At 50.6% G+C, this 18,163-nt stretch overlaps 7 protein-coding genes across 7 annotated transcripts; 4 read left to right on the forward strand and 3 right to left on the reverse strand.

Annotated features, from left to right (window-relative positions):
- Positions 1 to 553: 553 nt before the first annotated feature.
- On the forward strand, positions 554 to 1,798 carry Asppvi_005279 (uncharacterized protein; the record flags this gene model as incomplete). Its single annotated transcript, XM_043301203.1, has 4 exons — positions 554 to 676; positions 746 to 841; positions 951 to 1,534; positions 1,606 to 1,798. The coding sequence occupies 4 exons, from the start codon at positions 554 to 556 to the stop codon at positions 1,796 to 1,798; spliced, it is 996 nt and encodes a 331-aa protein (XP_043157138.1).
- A 2,730-nt stretch (positions 1,799 to 4,528) lies between these two features.
- On the forward strand, positions 4,529 to 4,765 carry Asppvi_005280 (uncharacterized protein; the record flags this gene model as incomplete). Its single annotated transcript, XM_043301204.1, has 1 exon — positions 4,529 to 4,765. The coding sequence occupies one exon, from the start codon at positions 4,529 to 4,531 to the stop codon at positions 4,763 to 4,765; it is 237 nt and encodes a 78-aa protein (XP_043157139.1).
- A 154-nt stretch (positions 4,766 to 4,919) lies between these two features.
- Positions 4,920 to 5,411, reverse strand: Asppvi_005281 (uncharacterized protein; the record flags this gene model as incomplete). The annotated part of the gene is made up of 1 exon (XM_043301205.1): positions 4,920 to 5,411. One exon carries the CDS (start codon positions 5,409 to 5,411, stop codon positions 4,920 to 4,922), a length of 492 nt encoding a protein of 163 aa, XP_043157140.1.
- A 1,769-nt stretch (positions 5,412 to 7,180) lies between these two features.
- Asppvi_005282 (uncharacterized protein) lies at positions 7,181 to 8,043 on the forward strand (the record flags this gene model as incomplete). The annotated part of the gene is made up of 2 exons (XM_043301206.1): positions 7,181 to 7,770; positions 7,839 to 8,043. The coding sequence occupies 2 exons, from the start codon at positions 7,181 to 7,183 to the stop codon at positions 8,041 to 8,043; spliced, it is 795 nt and encodes a 264-aa protein (XP_043157141.1).
- A 445-nt stretch (positions 8,044 to 8,488) lies between these two features.
- Positions 8,489 to 10,020, reverse strand: cp8 (putative carboxypeptidase Y; the record flags this gene model as incomplete). The annotated part of the gene is made up of 3 exons (XM_043301207.1): positions 8,489 to 8,976; positions 9,035 to 9,413; positions 9,445 to 10,020. 3 exons carry the CDS (start codon positions 10,018 to 10,020, stop codon positions 8,489 to 8,491), a joined length of 1,443 nt encoding a protein of 480 aa, XP_043157142.1.
- A 999-nt stretch (positions 10,021 to 11,019) lies between these two features.
- Positions 11,020 to 12,510, forward strand: Asppvi_005284 (uncharacterized protein; the record flags this gene model as incomplete). Its single annotated transcript, XM_043301208.1, has 2 exons — positions 11,020 to 12,370; positions 12,404 to 12,510. The coding sequence occupies 2 exons, from the start codon at positions 11,020 to 11,022 to the stop codon at positions 12,508 to 12,510; spliced, it is 1,458 nt and encodes a 485-aa protein (XP_043157143.1).
- A 532-nt stretch (positions 12,511 to 13,042) lies between these two features.
- Positions 13,043 to 16,740, reverse strand: Asppvi_005285 (uncharacterized protein; the record flags this gene model as incomplete). Its single annotated transcript, XM_043301209.1, has 5 exons — positions 13,043 to 13,616; positions 13,682 to 13,867; positions 13,919 to 15,249; positions 15,385 to 16,505; positions 16,614 to 16,740. The coding sequence occupies 5 exons, from the start codon at positions 16,738 to 16,740 to the stop codon at positions 13,043 to 13,045; spliced, it is 3,339 nt and encodes a 1,112-aa protein (XP_043157144.1).
- Positions 16,741 to 18,163: the final 1,423 nt, after the last annotated feature.

Raw genomic sequence — 18,163 nt, forward strand, 5'->3', positions numbered from 1 at the left:
GCATCGACCACGTGTGATCCTTCCTATGGCGGGTGTAATTCAGGGTGCAGAGTGCAGAGTGCAGAGTGCAGAGCAGAGTCTGCGCAGCAGACTGATGAACAGGTGAGGGGGCCCACCCACAATGAATAACCTAGCCTCGTGGGGTACTACTTGGCGCATAAATAGGGGGTATAATACCGCTAGATAAAAATGCACCATGGGCAAGCATTCTTAGTCTATGCAGTCATTCATTTATTGTTCCGACACTAACTTGGGGTCTTGTACAGTGGGGGTTCAAACGTATTTGATCCCCTAGAAGCCCGCTAGGATCACCAAAGGGGGATCAAATACTTTTGAACCCCCGCTGTAATGACCGGTAATGATCATACTGTACTGTAATACGATCCACTTGTATCCACTCGTACTACTACAGTACCTAGGCCCTTAATCGTTAGTATGTCTCACTGCTTCGGGCTACGAACCTTCATGATTTCTACGTGCAAGCTCCCACTTCTCTGCTCCTCAAAATTCCTACGGTTAACTCCCTCCACGAACACAAGTTGAACTCAACGAAATGTCGCAGCCGATATCGCTAACATCTTGGCCGGCGGGCATTTCCGGGATCCGCCTGCATCCGACGGATTTATCCCGTAACGAGCTCGCGGAAGAGGCAAAAGGGTGGTTGCTATTCGTACGGGTACGGAAGTCTGTGGCACGGCGCCCGTTCACTTATGATATGTGGCATTGACGGATCAAATCACTACAGGAAGAATCCCAGCCAACCTCAACCCCCGGAGATGGGTTACGTCAACGGCGAGCCCTCGTCGAGAAATGGGCCACCGTCAGTCAGGAATTCCGCGAGGTCCGTATAGCCTATTTCGCTAGGTTTCGACTCCTTCTCCCCTTCTGTTTACCTTACCTCTCTCGCTTCCTCGATTTGAAAGTGAAAAATTAAAATATATCTAGCACAGTCCTACCATAGTCGTGCCCCAGCATACAACTCAGCTCTCGACTACCCGGCCTCGGTGCTCTCACAGCTAGCCCCATGCCCGGACAAGCGCTTCCTGTGTCTGGCACCCGTCGACCGGCAGGCCCATCCCCGCAACTATATCCACCTCGTGAAGTTCCTGATCCTGTTATACGTCCACCAGGACTATTGGCAGGGGACGCATCCCTTTGACATAGGGGGTGCTGGCGACGCCCCCCGCTGCCACATTCCGGAGCTGCTAGACCTCGCCGAGCCTACCGCGCTTAGCGAGATCCTCCCTGCGCTGTATCTTAACAGAGCAGATTTCCACGCCCTCTCGATGACTCGGTGTGGCACGGTGGTGTTCGCCGACGGGCCGGACTACACGTGGTACGTGATCGATGCACCGGGGCTAGCTACAGGGCGGATAACCATCGTAGAGTTTGGCTCCAACGGACACGTCCGCGAGTCGATCCTCCGTCGACCTTGGAATATGGGCCAGGTGATCTCCTTCGGCCAGATTCTGGGTCGTCGAGTCGTGGACTTAGCTGAGTCGTCGATTGGAGGTCCGCCACGGATCAATGAACCGTACGTGCTTTTCCCTAGCATTCTAGCTCGCTTTTTGTCTTCTAACAAGGGTTCTGTGTTGGTGTGGATAGCTTGGACATGGACCGTCCTATTCTCGAGCTCTTAGAGTCAACCCGACAAAGCAACAAGTTCATGGACGAGGGCTACGGACATCCGGACCTGTGGGTGCACATTATCGAGCGGAGTGCACCCGGATATCTGGAGCTGGAGGCCCAAGGGCGGGAGGTGGAATTCGAGCTTGATAATCTGCTGGAGGTTAGATAATCTGTGGTGCATGTTGTTGATCTACACAAGTTCGCTCGAGGCTAGTGTGTAGGCCTCGAAAAAGCCCGCGGGCTCACTGTTCCGGCAGAAAACTAGGTTCGGCCCGTGTCTTGGCACCCTGGCCTGTTTCTTGGCACCCAAGCCTATTTCTTGTACCGTGTAATGTATATACCCACTTCATAGCAGGCAAAAATCACGAAGCATGTCGATGATAATTGATGCCCCAATATCATGAGATGACCAGGATCATGAGGCCTTCTCAGCTCGCGAAGAGAAATATGGCCCGAATGGTCAGATTGTCCATTTTTAGAATCGGCGTACTGCTTGTGAGTGAGGTCCTGCCAGCTGGCGAGACTGTTCGAAAAATCCATGTGAGAAACAACGATTCTCTCGCGATCAGATTTTTTGTCCATCCGAGTCTGAGTGTTTCATTAACAGATATGCTGAGTTATCCCAAGGGAAGCAGCTTTCTTGTTGAGTTACTTAGCGCCCCTAACATCAGATCCTTGATGAGAATACCATAATGAAGTTTAGTGACCAAGGGAATTAATGTTCGAGTATGAATGACCGGTTGAGCTGTACTCCCCCCACGAGCACATAATCTGTTCTTTTCCATAAGCTATGCAGTATTTCTGTTCAACAAAGTAGATATAAAAGCCTTCATGGAATACCGTTCTACAGTTACATAGTAACTGTAAATAGTAATCTGGGCATGTTTTTAGTGACGCCCCTTTTGGCGCCCACGGCTCCAAAAAAAAAAAAAAAAAAGCAATAAGCTAATACGAGATCTCCCCAGCTTTGGTTCAAATCCGATGCGTATAAGCGTATAACTATGCTGACGAGCCTGGGGTGCCCTGATGTATTCATGGTATTGTAGATGGACTGACATATACCCTCTTAGATACATATATGGTAGCTTTATACAATAATAAAAATTAGATCTGACTTGTAAGCTCGACTTCGCGGCTACCGGCGGTGTACAAAAGAGCAGTTTCATCTCCTTGGGCAATCTAGCTTGAGAAGTATCAATGACAGTAGGATGAGATAACCATAATAGACATTTTGCTCGATGATAACAATGAACTTCTTCCCACCAGACTTCACTGACCAAAAATGGTACCACTGGGATGTACAGCTTCTGGTGACAAATTCACTTATCCAGATAGTCAGACATTCATCGCATCTCGACGATGCTATGTCTGTCTGGATCAGGACAGGACAAGGGAGGCCAATCAATACAAAAGTTACATTAGCAATATTTAATGAAAGCAGTGCCTCTGTATCTGTTTAAATTTATTTACAGTGACGGTCAAGAGTAATTACAAGCTAGGCTTCTCAGATGACCCACGCGATACAAAAGGAGCATTATATTCATATCTGATATAACAAAAGCCGGTGCTCCATAATATCAAGCAAACTATTCACTTCAAAGGAGGGGATTAGCCCTTGCAAAGGAAGAGTCATTCACTTCTTGCCTGCGGTCTTCCAGGAGTATCCACAATCTCTAATATAAAAGGAGACTCAGGCCTCCCTAAAACCTGATTGTCTTCACTCATGCATGGAAACCAGCCACTCCCCCCACCTTATACTAGTATCAGTGCTGTCGTGTTCATGTTATGCCTGATCTTGCTGTCATGGAGGCAACTTTACAAGTTTGATATATATGACTTTGACTATTTGAGATGCTGGTCACCTGACAATGCTGGCAGCTATCTATTTGATGCTGCGAGCAACTGGGATTTTCTCTGGTAACTTGCGTGGCACTCGTTCTTTTAGGTAGGCGTCGCCGGCAGCTGCAGATAACATGATATCTATTCTTGGACATAAACTAATTGATGTACCAGTCACAGGATAGATATCTTCAAGAAACGTCCTGGAGTCAAACCTGGCCAGCTTGCCAGCTGCAAGCGGCCTGACACCGAGCTTTCAAGAACCCATATACCAAGAAGGCCCGCGATCTTCTCAACGCCACGAACCCAACTGAGAGACAGATCGTGCATAACCATCATTTACGGACTCACTGTATCTGCGACGGCCGTCTTGTTGTAAAAGGGAAAAACCCAAGCACTTGCGGAAGGACGGTCCGCTCCTTGTGCTGTAGTGCAGCGGACCCACAAGCTCAAGCAAGGAATGAAAATCTCCGTGGACCAACTCTGTACTCTGACACAGAGGGTACCCATACTTAATCATAGAAGCGAGCGTATCCGAGTCAATGCCCAGATTGAAGGCGGACACAGTCTGGTGGTCCGCGAACTCGAATGGTCCATGAAGTGAGAAGGGGCGCAGCACCGGCAACGAGGCATTTGCTCAATTACTAAGTTCCCTTGGTGACAGGAAATCCACTGATGATGGAAACAAAGATGAATCTACCGATGGATATCTCAATGAGGAGATCGATATAAATTCAGGCTGCACTGATAACGAGGCATTTGCTCAATTGTCATGGTCCATTAGCGACAGGGAATCCATGGATAATGGAAACGAAGACGAGTCTACTGAGGAAAACCACAATGAGAATATGATATAGATGTATACGAGACGGGGGGATTACAACCATGATAGAGAATGTAGATTTCTTTACTGATTATGATGAGTACATTCACGAAGATTCGGAAGATGAACAGACGATGGCACGCTTTTCATAGCATCTGATCCTGCGAATCTCGATGATCATACCACAGGTGAGGTTATTCCATTGTATAGTCTTTGTAACTTTCTGCTGACACAGTAATGGCAGCAGAAAATACCGAGCGGTTTGCTATACGGGTCACTGAGATCATCAAAACCTTCATGTCTATTGTCACTCAGGCGGGCGATGTCCCCAAGTCTGCGACTATGTTCCGGGACATTCAACGGCACGATCCTGATGAATTGGTACAAACCGTTCTCAAATACTTCCCATATCAAGTCCAGATCCTGCTTGGTAGCACGGAGACTAAGACCGTCGCAACTCTCATCCAGCAATAACCACGTCGAAAGAAGGGCAATGAAAGCGGTGTTTACGCTCTGCTGGGCCAAAAACGAAAGGGATATGCTGTGTATATTGGATGCTCTGATCAGCTTACAAGAAGGTTATCCCAACACTGGTGTTCTATTTAAAGGGACATAACCGACATAGGGTTTATGCAGTGTCGGAAGCGCTGACAACACTGGTGAACGCGGGATCTCGTGGTCCGAATTGGCTGGACAGGCCTTTATCGTTACTCATTCTTCGCTGAATCCCAAGCATTGAAGGACGCTGTGACCACAAAGGCTGCAAGCTTAAGAAGGCGGGGTCACCATCAATATATCCCGTGATTCGCATCTGGATCACCACTGCTGTGGCCGGGCTGTTTCCGGCTTGCCATAACCCAGCAATGACGACTGTGTGACCGGCGACACTACCAAGATGGTAGTGATTGTGGTCTGTGGGAGGTTGTGGTAGCGGCTCGTGTTCCTCATCCAGCATTTCCAGCGCAGCAATGAGCTCTACCTCCAGAGGGCAAACCCATCCAACTGTGTAATCCTCACGGGTGAACTTTTTCTTCCGTGACTCTGCGCCATTCTGGGCTGGACAACCACCTCTTTGTCTCTCTACTTCTCTATCGTCCGCGTGATTTGCGCGCTTGAGCATGTTGTCGATTTATCGAGACTGTTATATCAGATGGATGTGACGCTTCCTCCAATAATCGCAATAGCACCGCAGAATCGGTAACGCACACTGGAAGGATATTCAAGAAGATTAACAGCGTCGGCGAGGCTGAACTGAGGGGTCTCTGGGAGTCTTCATATCCCTGATCAGCGCCCAAGGCTGAAGCAATAACAGGATAAGCGCCAGGGGCATGCTACCAATCGCAAAACACCACATCAACTTCGCAGCGCATAATGGAACAAAATGATTCGATGTATTGTTTTTGCAAGTCAGCTCACCTTTTCGATGCCTGCACCTCATTCGTCAGCCTTGAGAACTCTGTAAGGAGCATGAAAATTCCTCCCGCTTTACCATCCTTCTAGAGAGCAGAATCCCCACGCTGCGAGCAAAAAGAGGATTCTATGACCGGCGTCTAGACTGCTCTCGGTTATATATTCGGTTGCCAGAGCCGTCGCCCATGGTTTGAAGTGCCGATTTTGCGGCCATGCAGGGAGATTGTTGCGCCAAATTTTAATGACCTAACCAGTGCGAAGTATAGTTATCAGTCCAGGCCATAGGTATCATTCAATACGTATAAAGCAAAACTCTTAATGACATGAGTAGCGTTACAGAATATGAAGTGTACGCTTACACATCAAGATGACATATATCACCACTGCTGTACTTCCTGTATGCTGAGTTCCTCAAGCAGAGCAACATACATCTGTGGCTATGAAGATAGATTTATCCCAATGACTAACATGATGTTACGTTCTAACACATTAAGACACTGGATCACACGAATCAGCGAAGCCTGAGCGGCAGTGGCCTTGAGGCTATGCTATATGTGACCCTTGTCAGCCCGGGATGCCGAGGAACCATAGAGCATGAACCATATCAGCGGCCCACACACCACATCGGATCAAGGGCACTACGGAAAATGCACTGAAGTAGCGATACAGAAAAGAACAGGAAATCCTCGTCATTGCTGTAACCTACAGCTTCAGGGATTAGACATCATCAAGGCAATCATGTATACACGAGACTATATTGACCACAGCACTTTCGGGGTGCTCTGGAATGGAGAGAACGACGATGACCGGTATGATGCCGTTACGGAAAGCCTACTCGCAACTCGAGCAGTTTCTCGCAATGGGATTCGATTAGCGTTCGGCGGAGATAGTAGCTCCTTGAATAGATCCCCGAGCTCTCTGGCTTATTCCCTCCGACAAACTTCCAGAGATAAGATCGTCCATGTCCTTGATTGATCGGATGATCTGAAGGCATGGCACAAGGGAAGAAAGATGTCGGAGGTTTCAGCTTTTGCGATGCCGTAGGGAGTACAAGTCCTATCACATATTCAGTGTTTTCCGCCGCAATGGCTGTCACAGACTGATACACAAGGATGCCACTTTTGGTACTTATCTGGTCTAGATAATCCCCTTGTGGCACCCTACAATCAAAGTGCAACTTGTCATGTCGGCCAACTCATTCCCAAAGCGTCGGTTCTTAGTCTAGATGCCGATTATTATGTGAAGACGGTGTGATGTGATACGGCAACTGGTCCGTCCGTTTTCCAATCGGACTGCAGCTCAGCTGGCCATTACATATGAGATAAGTTATAGGGTTGGTCAAATTGCTTGCCGTCTTATCCTCCTGATCCGTTCTGCACTGATTCAGTTGCTATCAGGGTGATAGCAATCCCTTGCATTGAGTCGCTCTAAGATTACCTTGCGGTATGCATAAATATATGATCAAGCAATCTGCCCATGATGACACCCGCCGTTGATCGTATTGACCTCGTCCAGACGACCAGTCTTTCTCAAGAAACCATCGACATCAACATGGATGGATTTGATTTTGACACAGCTCCGGCCGAATTTCAGAAGGTGCGATGGGTAGTGGAGACGCCATTCATTATCTCCGGGGTTGGATGGACAATGAACTACTGCTTCACCATCCGCAAAGCATACCAGGACCGTATGTCTGGCGTGTCGCTGATAGCTTTGTCCAACAACCTGGCCTGGGAAATCGCCTTTGCTCTGATCAACCTACCGCCCAATCCTTTCCCACGGGCTATCTTTCCTCTATGGCTGTCTATCAATGCCTTCGTCCTATATGCCACCCTCAAATTCGAGAGAGAGTCTGGTTCACATTCCCCATTCATGCGGAGACATCTACCATCTATTGTTCTTATCAGCGTTCTAGGGCTGTTATCTGGCCATCTCGCCTTCTCATCCCATGTCGGTCCATTGGCAGCTCTCTACTGGGGCGGGATGCTTTGTCAAGTGACGCTCAGTGCCAGTGCACTGGGTCTCCTTCTTCAGCGAGGCCATACGCGAGGCATGTCGTATAAGATGTGGTAGGCTCAACTATTCCCGAGTAATTGATCGCAATTGAACTCGCAGAACCAACGCTCATCTCATTTAGGCTCACCCGATTTGTTGCCTCCGGCGTCACGGTTCCAGGGCTGTTTGTCCGAGCCGCGTACTGGCCTGCAAAATGGCATTGGGTCGACAATGTGCTCATGTACTGGCTTGTGGGAGCTTTCTATTGCTTGGATATAACGTATGGGGTGTGTCTCTGGTATTTCCGCAGAGTCGAACGGAGGTCAACTCGGGTCAAGCAAGGATAATTGTCTTCTGAAATCTCTGTGTTGACCATGCTCCATATTGCTGTGGTCATTGCTGTAGTCTCTCTGAATCTATTGTTCTCGGATGGATATATACATGTGTATATATAAAACTCTGCACTTACAACTACCCCTGGCTAGCCACCAGTGACCCGTTCAGGGTTTCTTAGCAGCTGTTTTCCAGCATATTCCCGGGTTCAGTGTGAACACGGCCCACATAGAGCCTTATATACTCCCAAGCAGCGAATGCTACAACATTTGGCTTCGAATATGCCGCGGGCTTTCCATCTGGGGCATGCAAAAGATCGTCCGTCACTGCATGGCACTTAACAGCTCAGGAAAAGGGCGCACCGGTGATCCACCGAACCATCATGTCGAGTGCAACATCTGGTCGATCTTGGGGGAGCTATTGCCAGCATGTTAGCACCAACTCCTGCTCATTGTATTCTCAACCGTAGATGCCCACCAGATGACCCGCTCCATCCACAGTGACAAGTGCAAACCGCGACTCAGTCTCTGCATCGCCCACACGAACCCGAACTTCCTTCATGGTACCAACTGTCTCATTCTGACCAGTGGCTGAAACAACCGAGTGCCAGGGACGTAGTGGCTTGGACACGAACTCACCCTGACCCTTCCAGGACAGGGAATGCGCCCAGCGGATATTCCCGGCTGTATTGCAGGCGAGATCGAGGTTACCCTGATAAGCCAGGAAATGGACCTGGTTCGCCAGGAGAAACGTGACCAAATCAGAAGTGGACGTCATACCGTCCGAAGTCTTTGCGAACGCTTGAATGACGGCCTCTGAGACCATTTTGTATTCGGTAATCTGGTTTGGGGGAGACAGTGCCTTCCACACAGCTGGTGAGTTTAGATATTGTTCGACTCGTGCAACCTGGATGTAGCACATCTCGTCGATTTCACAGGGCGCCGTGACTGTATTGGGCAGTGCTTAGAACAGATTCATAGATTGCTATGTTTCCATTTGACTTACTGTCAAACCTGTTACGGCCACCTTTACCGGCCTCATCTTCATAGAAACCGATTACACCCTCGTAACACACAGAGAAGGCAGCGCTGCACAATGCTGGGTCCGCATTCTGGACACACACTGCACTGACGTCCATGCATCTGGGCATGTTTGAGGCCATGATATCGCAGCGAGTCTGGTTGAATATGGGCTTCTCCACGCCTGGATTCGTGGTGCAGAGCGTCTCCCAATACCCGAACATTGTATCTCGCGGGGACATGAAGCCATTCCCCACCAGGCACGACTTTAGCTGAACTTGTGGCTCTTTGGGATAAAGCTCATTCTGCCGTATAATCTGAGCGCCGAGGTACGGAATATAGTGACCCTGGAAGGTCAGCGCGGTCTATGTGTAGAAGAGAGAGCATCTTTCGTACCGCATATGACTCCCCGGAAAGGTGGACAGGAAGTTCCTGCAAGTGAGGGAAAGCTTCAGAGACAAATAGCTGCAGAAAGCGGTGCATGTCAATCGCGGCCTCCTTCGAGTCCTGTGGCAGCTCATACCCCTCATCGATGTATGAGAAACCCACATCGACGGGCTGGTCGACAAAAAGCAGCGATGAGTTGCGGGACCAGCCCCATGGGTTGTGGTAGGTTCCATTGCCATGTTCATTAACCAGACAGGGGCCAACCTCCTGGAAGAGACCAATCATACTGGAGTCACCGGGGCCTCCGGTCATCCACAGGGTCAATGGATCGTTGGACGGATCATTCTGGCTCTCAAAGTACCAGAAAAAAAGATGCTTGTGGCCGACATCGAGCCAGCCAGTGTATTGAGGTGAGCCAGCTGCACAGATGGACTCGTTTTGCTGTTTGATTCGGATTGAGTGATCCGGCGAATGGCTGCTCCGAACAATGCGAAATTCATTGTTTTGGTCTGTCGCAGGCCGCAGCACCTCCTGGGTGGCATACGCCAAGCTGAAAAGGGCGAATTGTAGGAGAGAAATGATCATGACAAAGGGAAGGCTGTAGGATAGAGGAGGGCCTGGGGCAAGAGGGTGGGAAATGATTCAATTCTTAAATAGCTAGCAGTGAACAGTGAGTAAGCAGAGAAACCCTGCGCATATAAATACACCAGATTGGCTTAAGAATAAACCGGACTATAATWCTATAGTTCGGAGTTCGGAGTTCGGGCGTGGACAGGGGGCAAGAGCGGTCACATCATCTGGGTGGATATCATGGCACGCTGGATTTGCAGGGATAATTGTAGATATCAAGCCATAGATCAACATCGCACCGCATCCTAGTGGGCCACTTTTGACATACTGATGGTTTGCAACATGACAACACATGCGCGCTATAATGCCGGTACGCATGCGTAACAGCAGAGGAGAAGAGGGTGACTAGAGATATGAACACATAGACGACTAGGTTCATCCAATCATACCTAAACCAATTTGACAACCTTCCTGACAAGAGTAGCAACATGAGTAGCGTCCATTCCGGCCGAAGCCGTGACATTATAAAGATACAAAAACAGCAGAATTTTCAGGGTGTAGGTGAGGACCTTAGTCAGAGTACCTGGGAGGGATATATGGAGGCTGAGAGTGTTGTTGTAGACGTCAATGGAAAGTCGCCAAAGGTTTCAACATGGGGATTCCGAAGAACTGATTGCAAGCGTGGGTGCACATTAAATACTGGTGAATATCCACCCAATCGGGCTTCTCTTCTAGCCTGTCCGTTGCCCCATTATCCATAGCACTACCCTCACAAGGTTCACGTGCCCTTGGGTACGACCGCGCTGAGTCAGCTCATAGTCTAGATTAGTTGACTAGTAGAGCTGCCCTCTGATTCCGTACACCAACCGCACTCAACACTTCATAATAGATTCAGTTCTTTGCACATTGTCCTTTATTGATGAGCGAGGGTTCTAATCTGGTCCTCAGTGTTTTGAATAGAGGCTGTGATATAGTTATACCCCTTTGACACCCACACACTCCGATTTCATCTCAATGGATGTTTCTCAACTTCCGGACATCACCAGCTTGCTCGTCAGGCCAGATAACCCTCCACGAGATTATGTCGAAGGGATGGATTACCCACGATGTGCAGCTCTACACAACTACCTGGTCCAATATGCCTGGCTCGCTGAAGGCCGTCCGCTGGCAACTCTGAATGGCAACAGCACCAACTTTTTCACGGCCTTCGGTGCTGAAGCTGAGGCTCTTCGTCCAAGGCTTGATCCGTCACTGGTGGCTTTCCTTGACACCGCTATAATACCTCCTAGTGATAGTCCTGATGAGTTGCCCCCGCCACTCTCTATTTTCGCATGGGGACTCTCTACGCCAAACAGACTTATTGAGGAATTTGTAGCTGATCTTCAAGACCAGCCGGTTGACAGCCTGGTGCGCTTGTACCCTGTCGACACGGGCTTATCGGCTGAGGGCAGTGGTGGCGGTGTTATCTACCACCAACGCTTCCATCGCGTCGCGATCTTCATGCATCTTGATGCCTATGACTACGGGTTTCCAGTTGAGGATCATCCAGACGTTTGGAACCCACTAGAGACACTGCTCTCCCACTGGATCGACCTTATTCATATTGGAAAAGTTGTGGCTTCGCCTCATAAAGAGCCAGCCCTATTCGACTTCGAGAAGATCGGGCCCTGGGAGTGGCGGCCCTATAGCGAAGCCCAGGTTACTACGTGTGTCGGCGCGTGGGATCGGCTGTGTCAGGCCATCGAGGCGCGCATCTCGCAGCTGCCAAACCCACCATCACTGATCAGCCCCATTTCCGGGACTGATGCGGACAATCCAGAGCCACTGGTCGCATCAACCGTCCTGGACGCCGCTTCGGTGCCCGATCCTTCCTTTGCACGTTCGTTTCTGACGCGCGCGAGACGGCCGTGGTTCCACTACATCGCTCCGGGCCTTCTCCTGCCCCCAGCTGACTCGTCTGGGTTTGTGGCAGCACAGCCATTCACCGTATTGCCCCACTCTCAGCACACCGTACCGCCAGTGTGCCTTTTCCCCGCCGACAGCGGAGACCAGCGTCCTGTCCAGCTCACGAGAACAACAAGCCCATTTTTATTGGCGGACTTCTATTCAACCTCCACCGATACCCACACACCGTCTCGCGTCTCTGCAGGCCTGTATACTGCGGCAGTGGAGAGAAACGGTCTTGACACGGCCGAGGAGGGATTTCGGCTGTTGCTCCCGTTCACATTCAATGATGGTTGGGGCAGGAGCGTAGGCGCACGAAGAAGCGATGGGGAGCTTGTTGATAGGGAAAGCGTTGCAGACCTCTTTCAGCATGGATTCAAGCCTTTTGGTGGTGACTACTACCGCCCTCAGCGGCTGGAGCGTTTGTTGGATTGTTGGCGCAAGCTKGTTGAAGAAGGCGTCTGGTCTGTCGGGCCGGAAGGGGTAGAAGGTACTATCGATACTTTCAGAGATGCTGGGTCGGACCGTTGGGAGGATTATTATATCCCTCCCACATGGTAGATATCCCAGTGCCATCCCGCCTTCAATCCGGAGACGATTTCTGCTCTCTATTCTGCGGGGATGGAGGTGCCAGGTAAGTCACCCGGCAAGACTTGGACCCCACTTACTCCCGAAGGCTTCCTGAGAGGGATATGCAATTTCATAAGAAACCACTCACGAGGACACGCTATCGAACAACTACCATTTTCCTAAATGATGGTGATTTATATACAAATTTAGTCTCAATCCTTCGATTTTCTTTTATATCTTTTCAACCAAGCTAAGAGCCCGTCATATATCTTTATAAAATCCCCAAAGCTTTCGTTGTTTCCTTGCCTGAACTTTGGATCTGCTCTGGATATGGGTTAAAGACAAAAATACTTGATCATGTTCCTTCAGACTCGAGAGACGGAACGTAGAGCGAATCTTCAGGGCGCATCAGCTGGGTTTGTGCACTTGAGTTGCTAATTGGCCGCAGCTGAAAAGTGCCATCAAGATGGAGGGCATAAAGCAATCTACAAGAAAGAAAGCTCCATTGACATGTTTAATGCTGTCAATGACGGTACGCAAACGGCGCGGGTGTCACTACGCTTCCCGATCTCGTCTGGGGCCCAGTCGTACTCGCAGGGAACGTGGGTCGGGACTCGCTGCCCGCCGGAACACCCGTCGTGACAGTGACGGTGGTGGGATCAACAGTCACATTGTCCGAATTGGAATTTTTAAGCGCCTCCCTAGTCCACAAGCCAGCATCTGGGTCGCCCACATACATGTCCACGACCTTGCCCTTCTCGTCAAGTACGATACGCACTTCGGAGTGCGGGTCGTCGTCCTCGTAGATGATGTTGCATGTCCGACCGTCGACAGGTTTGCCATCCAGATCGACAAAGAGAAGATTATCATAATCAAGGTCGAGATAAGCATCCTTTTTGCCATTGCCAAGTGATCTGAGGTCAGCATGGCAGACGCCAGCGGGGTCGCTATGCTTCTCAGGCGATGTGTCGTTGGTGAGAAGGCCTCTTTGGAATATTGTCGGTTGGGAGTCATAAGGCCGGTCCAAAGCGTTCGCTACCGGGGCTGGATCGATGCGCCAGGACTGCCGAGGCCACCCATAGGCATTACCGTACATGCTTATCAACATCGTCTTGTCAGCTATACATTGACTACCTAGTAAAGTTGGGAGGGGGACACATACGGATCATCGTCAAGAACGCGGAAGCCATGGTCAACAGGCGTGGAGGTGCTGATAGTTCCGGGCTGCACGGTGTAAGTGTATGTAGCCCAGCAAAGGGAGTTGGCCGTTTGCTCGTCGAAACCATAAGCATCTATGAAGTGTTTTCCACTGCCAGTACCGCGACTCCCGGGCAGCGGCCCAAACGCCCTGTTTCAAGGTCAGATATGACCGCATGACGGTAGTTTGAGTTTCACATACCAGGTTGCAGGCGGCCCACCGTCATTAATGTTGCACTTGGTAGAGCGGTACGTCGAGCAAGGATTCCATTGCGCCTCCTTCCAAGCCGAGTAATCATTTCCCTGTCTCCCATTCGCAGGGCCGTTGACTAGACGGCAAACCTGCGGGGCAAGATTTCCTGATTCCAAGAGGTTGCCCATAGGAAACTCATCGACTTGACATCGGTATCCTTCGCCTGGGATCAGTACTTGGGCCCGGGTTCGGTATGAGTCCCTGCGCTGGTTTCTCCACTGTGAATACAGACGGTTGCCAGCGCGGCCCCTTGCCAATGGATGATAGACAGTCTGTCCGTTGAGCAGCTCGTTTATCCCCCACCTTTGGTTATCACAAATCTCATCCCAACCCATGTTATAGCGGCACGTATATGTGACCTCACAATCGCAGCTAGTCGACGTGGCGCCGCTGTTAAAGTCGAGAATCGGCCACTGGCCATACGAAGCTCGGCCCGCAATTGTCGTTGGGACGCCAACGTTGGGTTTAGATGGGGATCCGCCGAAAATCCACCCAAGTATGCTGGAAAGAATTGCAAAACCGATGATGGCCGCAGTAGCGACGGCGGCAACGGTCGCAACAGCGCATATTGCCCCCTCCGCAGCAAGGGATAGGCCGAAAGTGAGCGGTGCTAAAAGGGCCGCCGGGATGGCGTCAGCGAGGCAGAGAGCGCCCAATCCGGAGAGTAGCAAGCCAGGGAAAGCACGCTTTTCAACCGCGTGGTCGCGTACATAGAGACTGAGGCCATGATTAGAACCGTCTCGCTTGCTGAGCACAGGAGTCTGGCCATAGAGCAAGAGGTTGCCTGAATTGGTGATCGACGAAGGGACAAATCCCGTGCAGCAATATGCTTGAAAGCCACCAGTACAGGTCAGGTCTTCAATCTGCCCCCCATCGTTCATCTCGTACGAGTTGCTATTACGGGCGACAATGGTGGCCTTGGGGTCAGAGCATGCCGGTGAGCAAGGCATTCCCACGCCCCTGAAACCCTCCCATTGGCAGGTGCCCATCGTGGTTCCCGGGGCGCAACATAGTGTCTGGAATTCACCTGGAGCGCATACGGAGTTCTGCTGGAAGCCAGCAACTTGGCCGCGGGCTTCAGTTACATCGAAATACCCGGTCGTACAGGTCCCTCCGCATAGTGACCAGTAGCAGCTCGACGCAATAGCGTTCTGCAGCGTAGCATTGGCCATCTGCTCCTTGAATGAAGCGGCAGCTGCCTCTGACACCCCGTTTGCTGTACCGATGCCCATCAAGTCGTTCATACTATCGCCAGCTGTGTTGTCCTGATCGATCGACCACTGGAAGAAAGCCTTGGTTAGATGTTTTCCCAAAAAAGAAAGGAAAATGGTGTTAAGAGTGAGAGAGAGAGACCAAAGAAAAAATAAGAAAGAAAGGAAGGGAATCGGTCACTGCTGTAAAAAGGGGTTTCTTACAATCATGATACCCCCAAGGCACAGGCTATTAGCGAAGGCCAGCTTCTGCTGCATTGTCACTCCATCATCGAAGCTTACCCACTGGTTCGTATTAAAGGTAAGCCAGCGGACCCCTGCAGTGGCATCATATGATTCGGTTCCCGTTCCGGCCGCTAGAAGACGTTTGATCTCGGCGTTGGAAAGCGTCCCGGATGACCTTGTGCACTCTCCCGCAGTACCGCCGGTGGTGAACTGGCATACGCCGTTAGGCGTGGTGCAAGACGGATCAGCGAGCGTAAAGGAACGCCCGTACCACCCCAGCCCAAGCACAACCTTGGATGGGTCGACTCCGGCCCTCCACAGCAGGGACAAGCCGTCGTTGATTTCAGTGAGATTGGTGTGCGGGCGGATGTAAGGCCCCGTGAACTTGTCGGTCGAGTCCCAGACGCCATGGATGTCGTAGCTCATGAAGTTGAACCAGTCGACGCTACGCTCCATGTCAAGAACGTCAAAATGCTGCAGATACCAGTATGAGGATGGAAGTGTAGCGCTGATTCCCAATCCGCTACCGAACGAGGCCCTCAATTCAGCGAGGAAGGTTGGGAAGTTGGAGAAATCGGCTGGGACACCGCCTCGGTCGTCGGCGGCAGGGTATTCCCAGTCAATGTCCACGCCGTCAAAGCCGTATGTCTGCATGAAATTGCGCAGTGAAGTGATGAAGGCTTGGCGATTTGCCGGAGAGCTGACCATGTTACTGAAAGCATTCTGCGTGTTTGGCGTATTCGTTGCATCATTGAAAGACCAGCCGCCGACTGATAGCCACGTCTGCAGTCCTGGCTGTTTTGCCTTGAGTGCTGTGAAGCGCGAATAAAGGGTGGCCGAATTTCCGTCCATGGGCGAGATCTGGAAAGTAGATGGGTCGAAGTATGAGAAAGCAAAATTGATGTGCGTCAGACCCGTCAGCTCGAGGTCTTCAGGTGTAAACACATCACATGGACGCTCCGTCGCCCAGCTCTCGTAGTACCCGATGCGCCGCCCAGCCGCAGCGTTGCTACCACTGGAGCAAGAAGGAGTTGGAGCTGGTCCACAGCCGCCAAACCCCTCCTGACAACCAGTGCCACAGAAGTCATCAGTGCTGCCGCCTGGGGGGTAAAATAAGGGTCAGCATCTGCTCTCAAGAATGGGAAATGTCCAAGCAAACGTGAGGCTTACAAAATCCATATTGCGAACAACACACGCTCAGAGGGCACGTTGCGTTATCGGGGTTAGCGTATTGGCCACAAGGAGCTTTTGCGTCGCAGTTGGAAATGCAGACGTCAGCCCCGCAACTCGAGGGGGCGTAGGAACAAACGCCAGTGTTTGAACAACATGCTCCATTTGTGCAAGGTACCCCAGGTGCGCAAGTGCCTACGGGAAGGTCTCTTTTGCGCAGAGAGCCAGGGCCAGAGTCAAGGTGGTCAAGTCTTTGCCCTGGATGCTCAGACAATTGCCGGATGAGGGCCTCGTTTTGGAACTTAGGTTTGTTCTTTGAATAGGGCTGGTAGAGAGGCGGCAGGGCCGAAGACGAGTTCTTTGGCAACTGGGGTACTGGAGTGAACTCTGGCAATGGTTTCGCGTGATTGCGTTTCCCATAGTGGTGTTGACCTTGGGAAATCCCACAACTTGCCAGAGCAAGAAGCGCTGGCAAAAGGATTCGCATTGAAGCTGCTGCCAAAGCTCAACACGCAAATGGTATCAATGAGGGACTGATGAATAAAAGCCACTCTGGCCTTTGTCGTTGAAATCTTTGGAGCAACGGCACAGGAACCTCCAGCCTCTGGAGAAGACAGGAGTACAATTTCTTTTAACCCAGATATGGGGGTGGAAATGACGGCAAAGAAGACGAGAAGCCGGTCACACGCCAGCGCCCTTTATTTTCCACCCATATTATTGAAGTGATGGTGGATGCATGCCCGCCAGGGGGTATCCTGCTCCTCGAACTACCACCAAATTGCCCAAACAAGCTGGTTCACCGAAGGCCTCTGCAAAGGCTTGCGTCAAGGGCTGAAGTCCAAAAGTCCCTAGCAATTAGGCAGAATCTGCAGAGATCCAGACCACCGTGATTGTAGGGTCTATATTGCAATAATAAATGATTGGCTACTTAACAAGCACTTCTCCGCCCAACGCACAGGTCCGTGCATTTCCTAATACCAAAATTATTCAACTTGTCATTAGATAAATGCATGTGTAAATGATTCTCAGGACAGCAAAGGACAGGTATTGGTATTTTAAGCCAGAGAACTGTGAACCACTGAAGAGTAGCAGGTTCAAGTTCTCCGGTCTAGTCCGAGATCCCAGAATGGGTCGGACATTGTCCTTTCACAGAAGTTGTAATAATTTCTCGTCGCGGACCTGGGGGATGTGAAACTATTAGGAAATGCATGGACCTAGGCTTTAGGTGGAGAAGGCCGCACAGTGTCAGCACTTGTTGAACTACTACTTCTTAGTTCTCCAGAAGGCAGATTTTGCATGTCGCCTCGGCCATTGGCTGCAGGAGACTAGACTAGCCCAGTAACTAAATAAACAAGATATCCCGAGTAAGCCGCCACCTAATCTCTAGTATCCTTGTGCAGGCTAACAGGAAGCAAACCAAGTCCGCAGTCACAAGGCACGAACTTCCAAATCGCCCAAAATATCCTAGTACCTGCATCAGGCAAGGGGAAGGCGGCAGGATAAATGATGGCGTGGTCATCGAGGAGGGGCACTTCAAACAGCCCTTCGTGAAGAGGAGAGGAAGAGAGAAAAGTGCCCCAACATTCCT

Source organism: Aspergillus pseudoviridinutans, assembly GCF_018340605.1.
Source record: "Aspergillus pseudoviridinutans IFM 55266 DNA, scaffold_3, whole genome shotgun sequence".
NCBI lineage: Eukaryota > Fungi > Ascomycota > Eurotiomycetes > Eurotiales > Aspergillaceae > Aspergillus > Aspergillus pseudoviridinutans.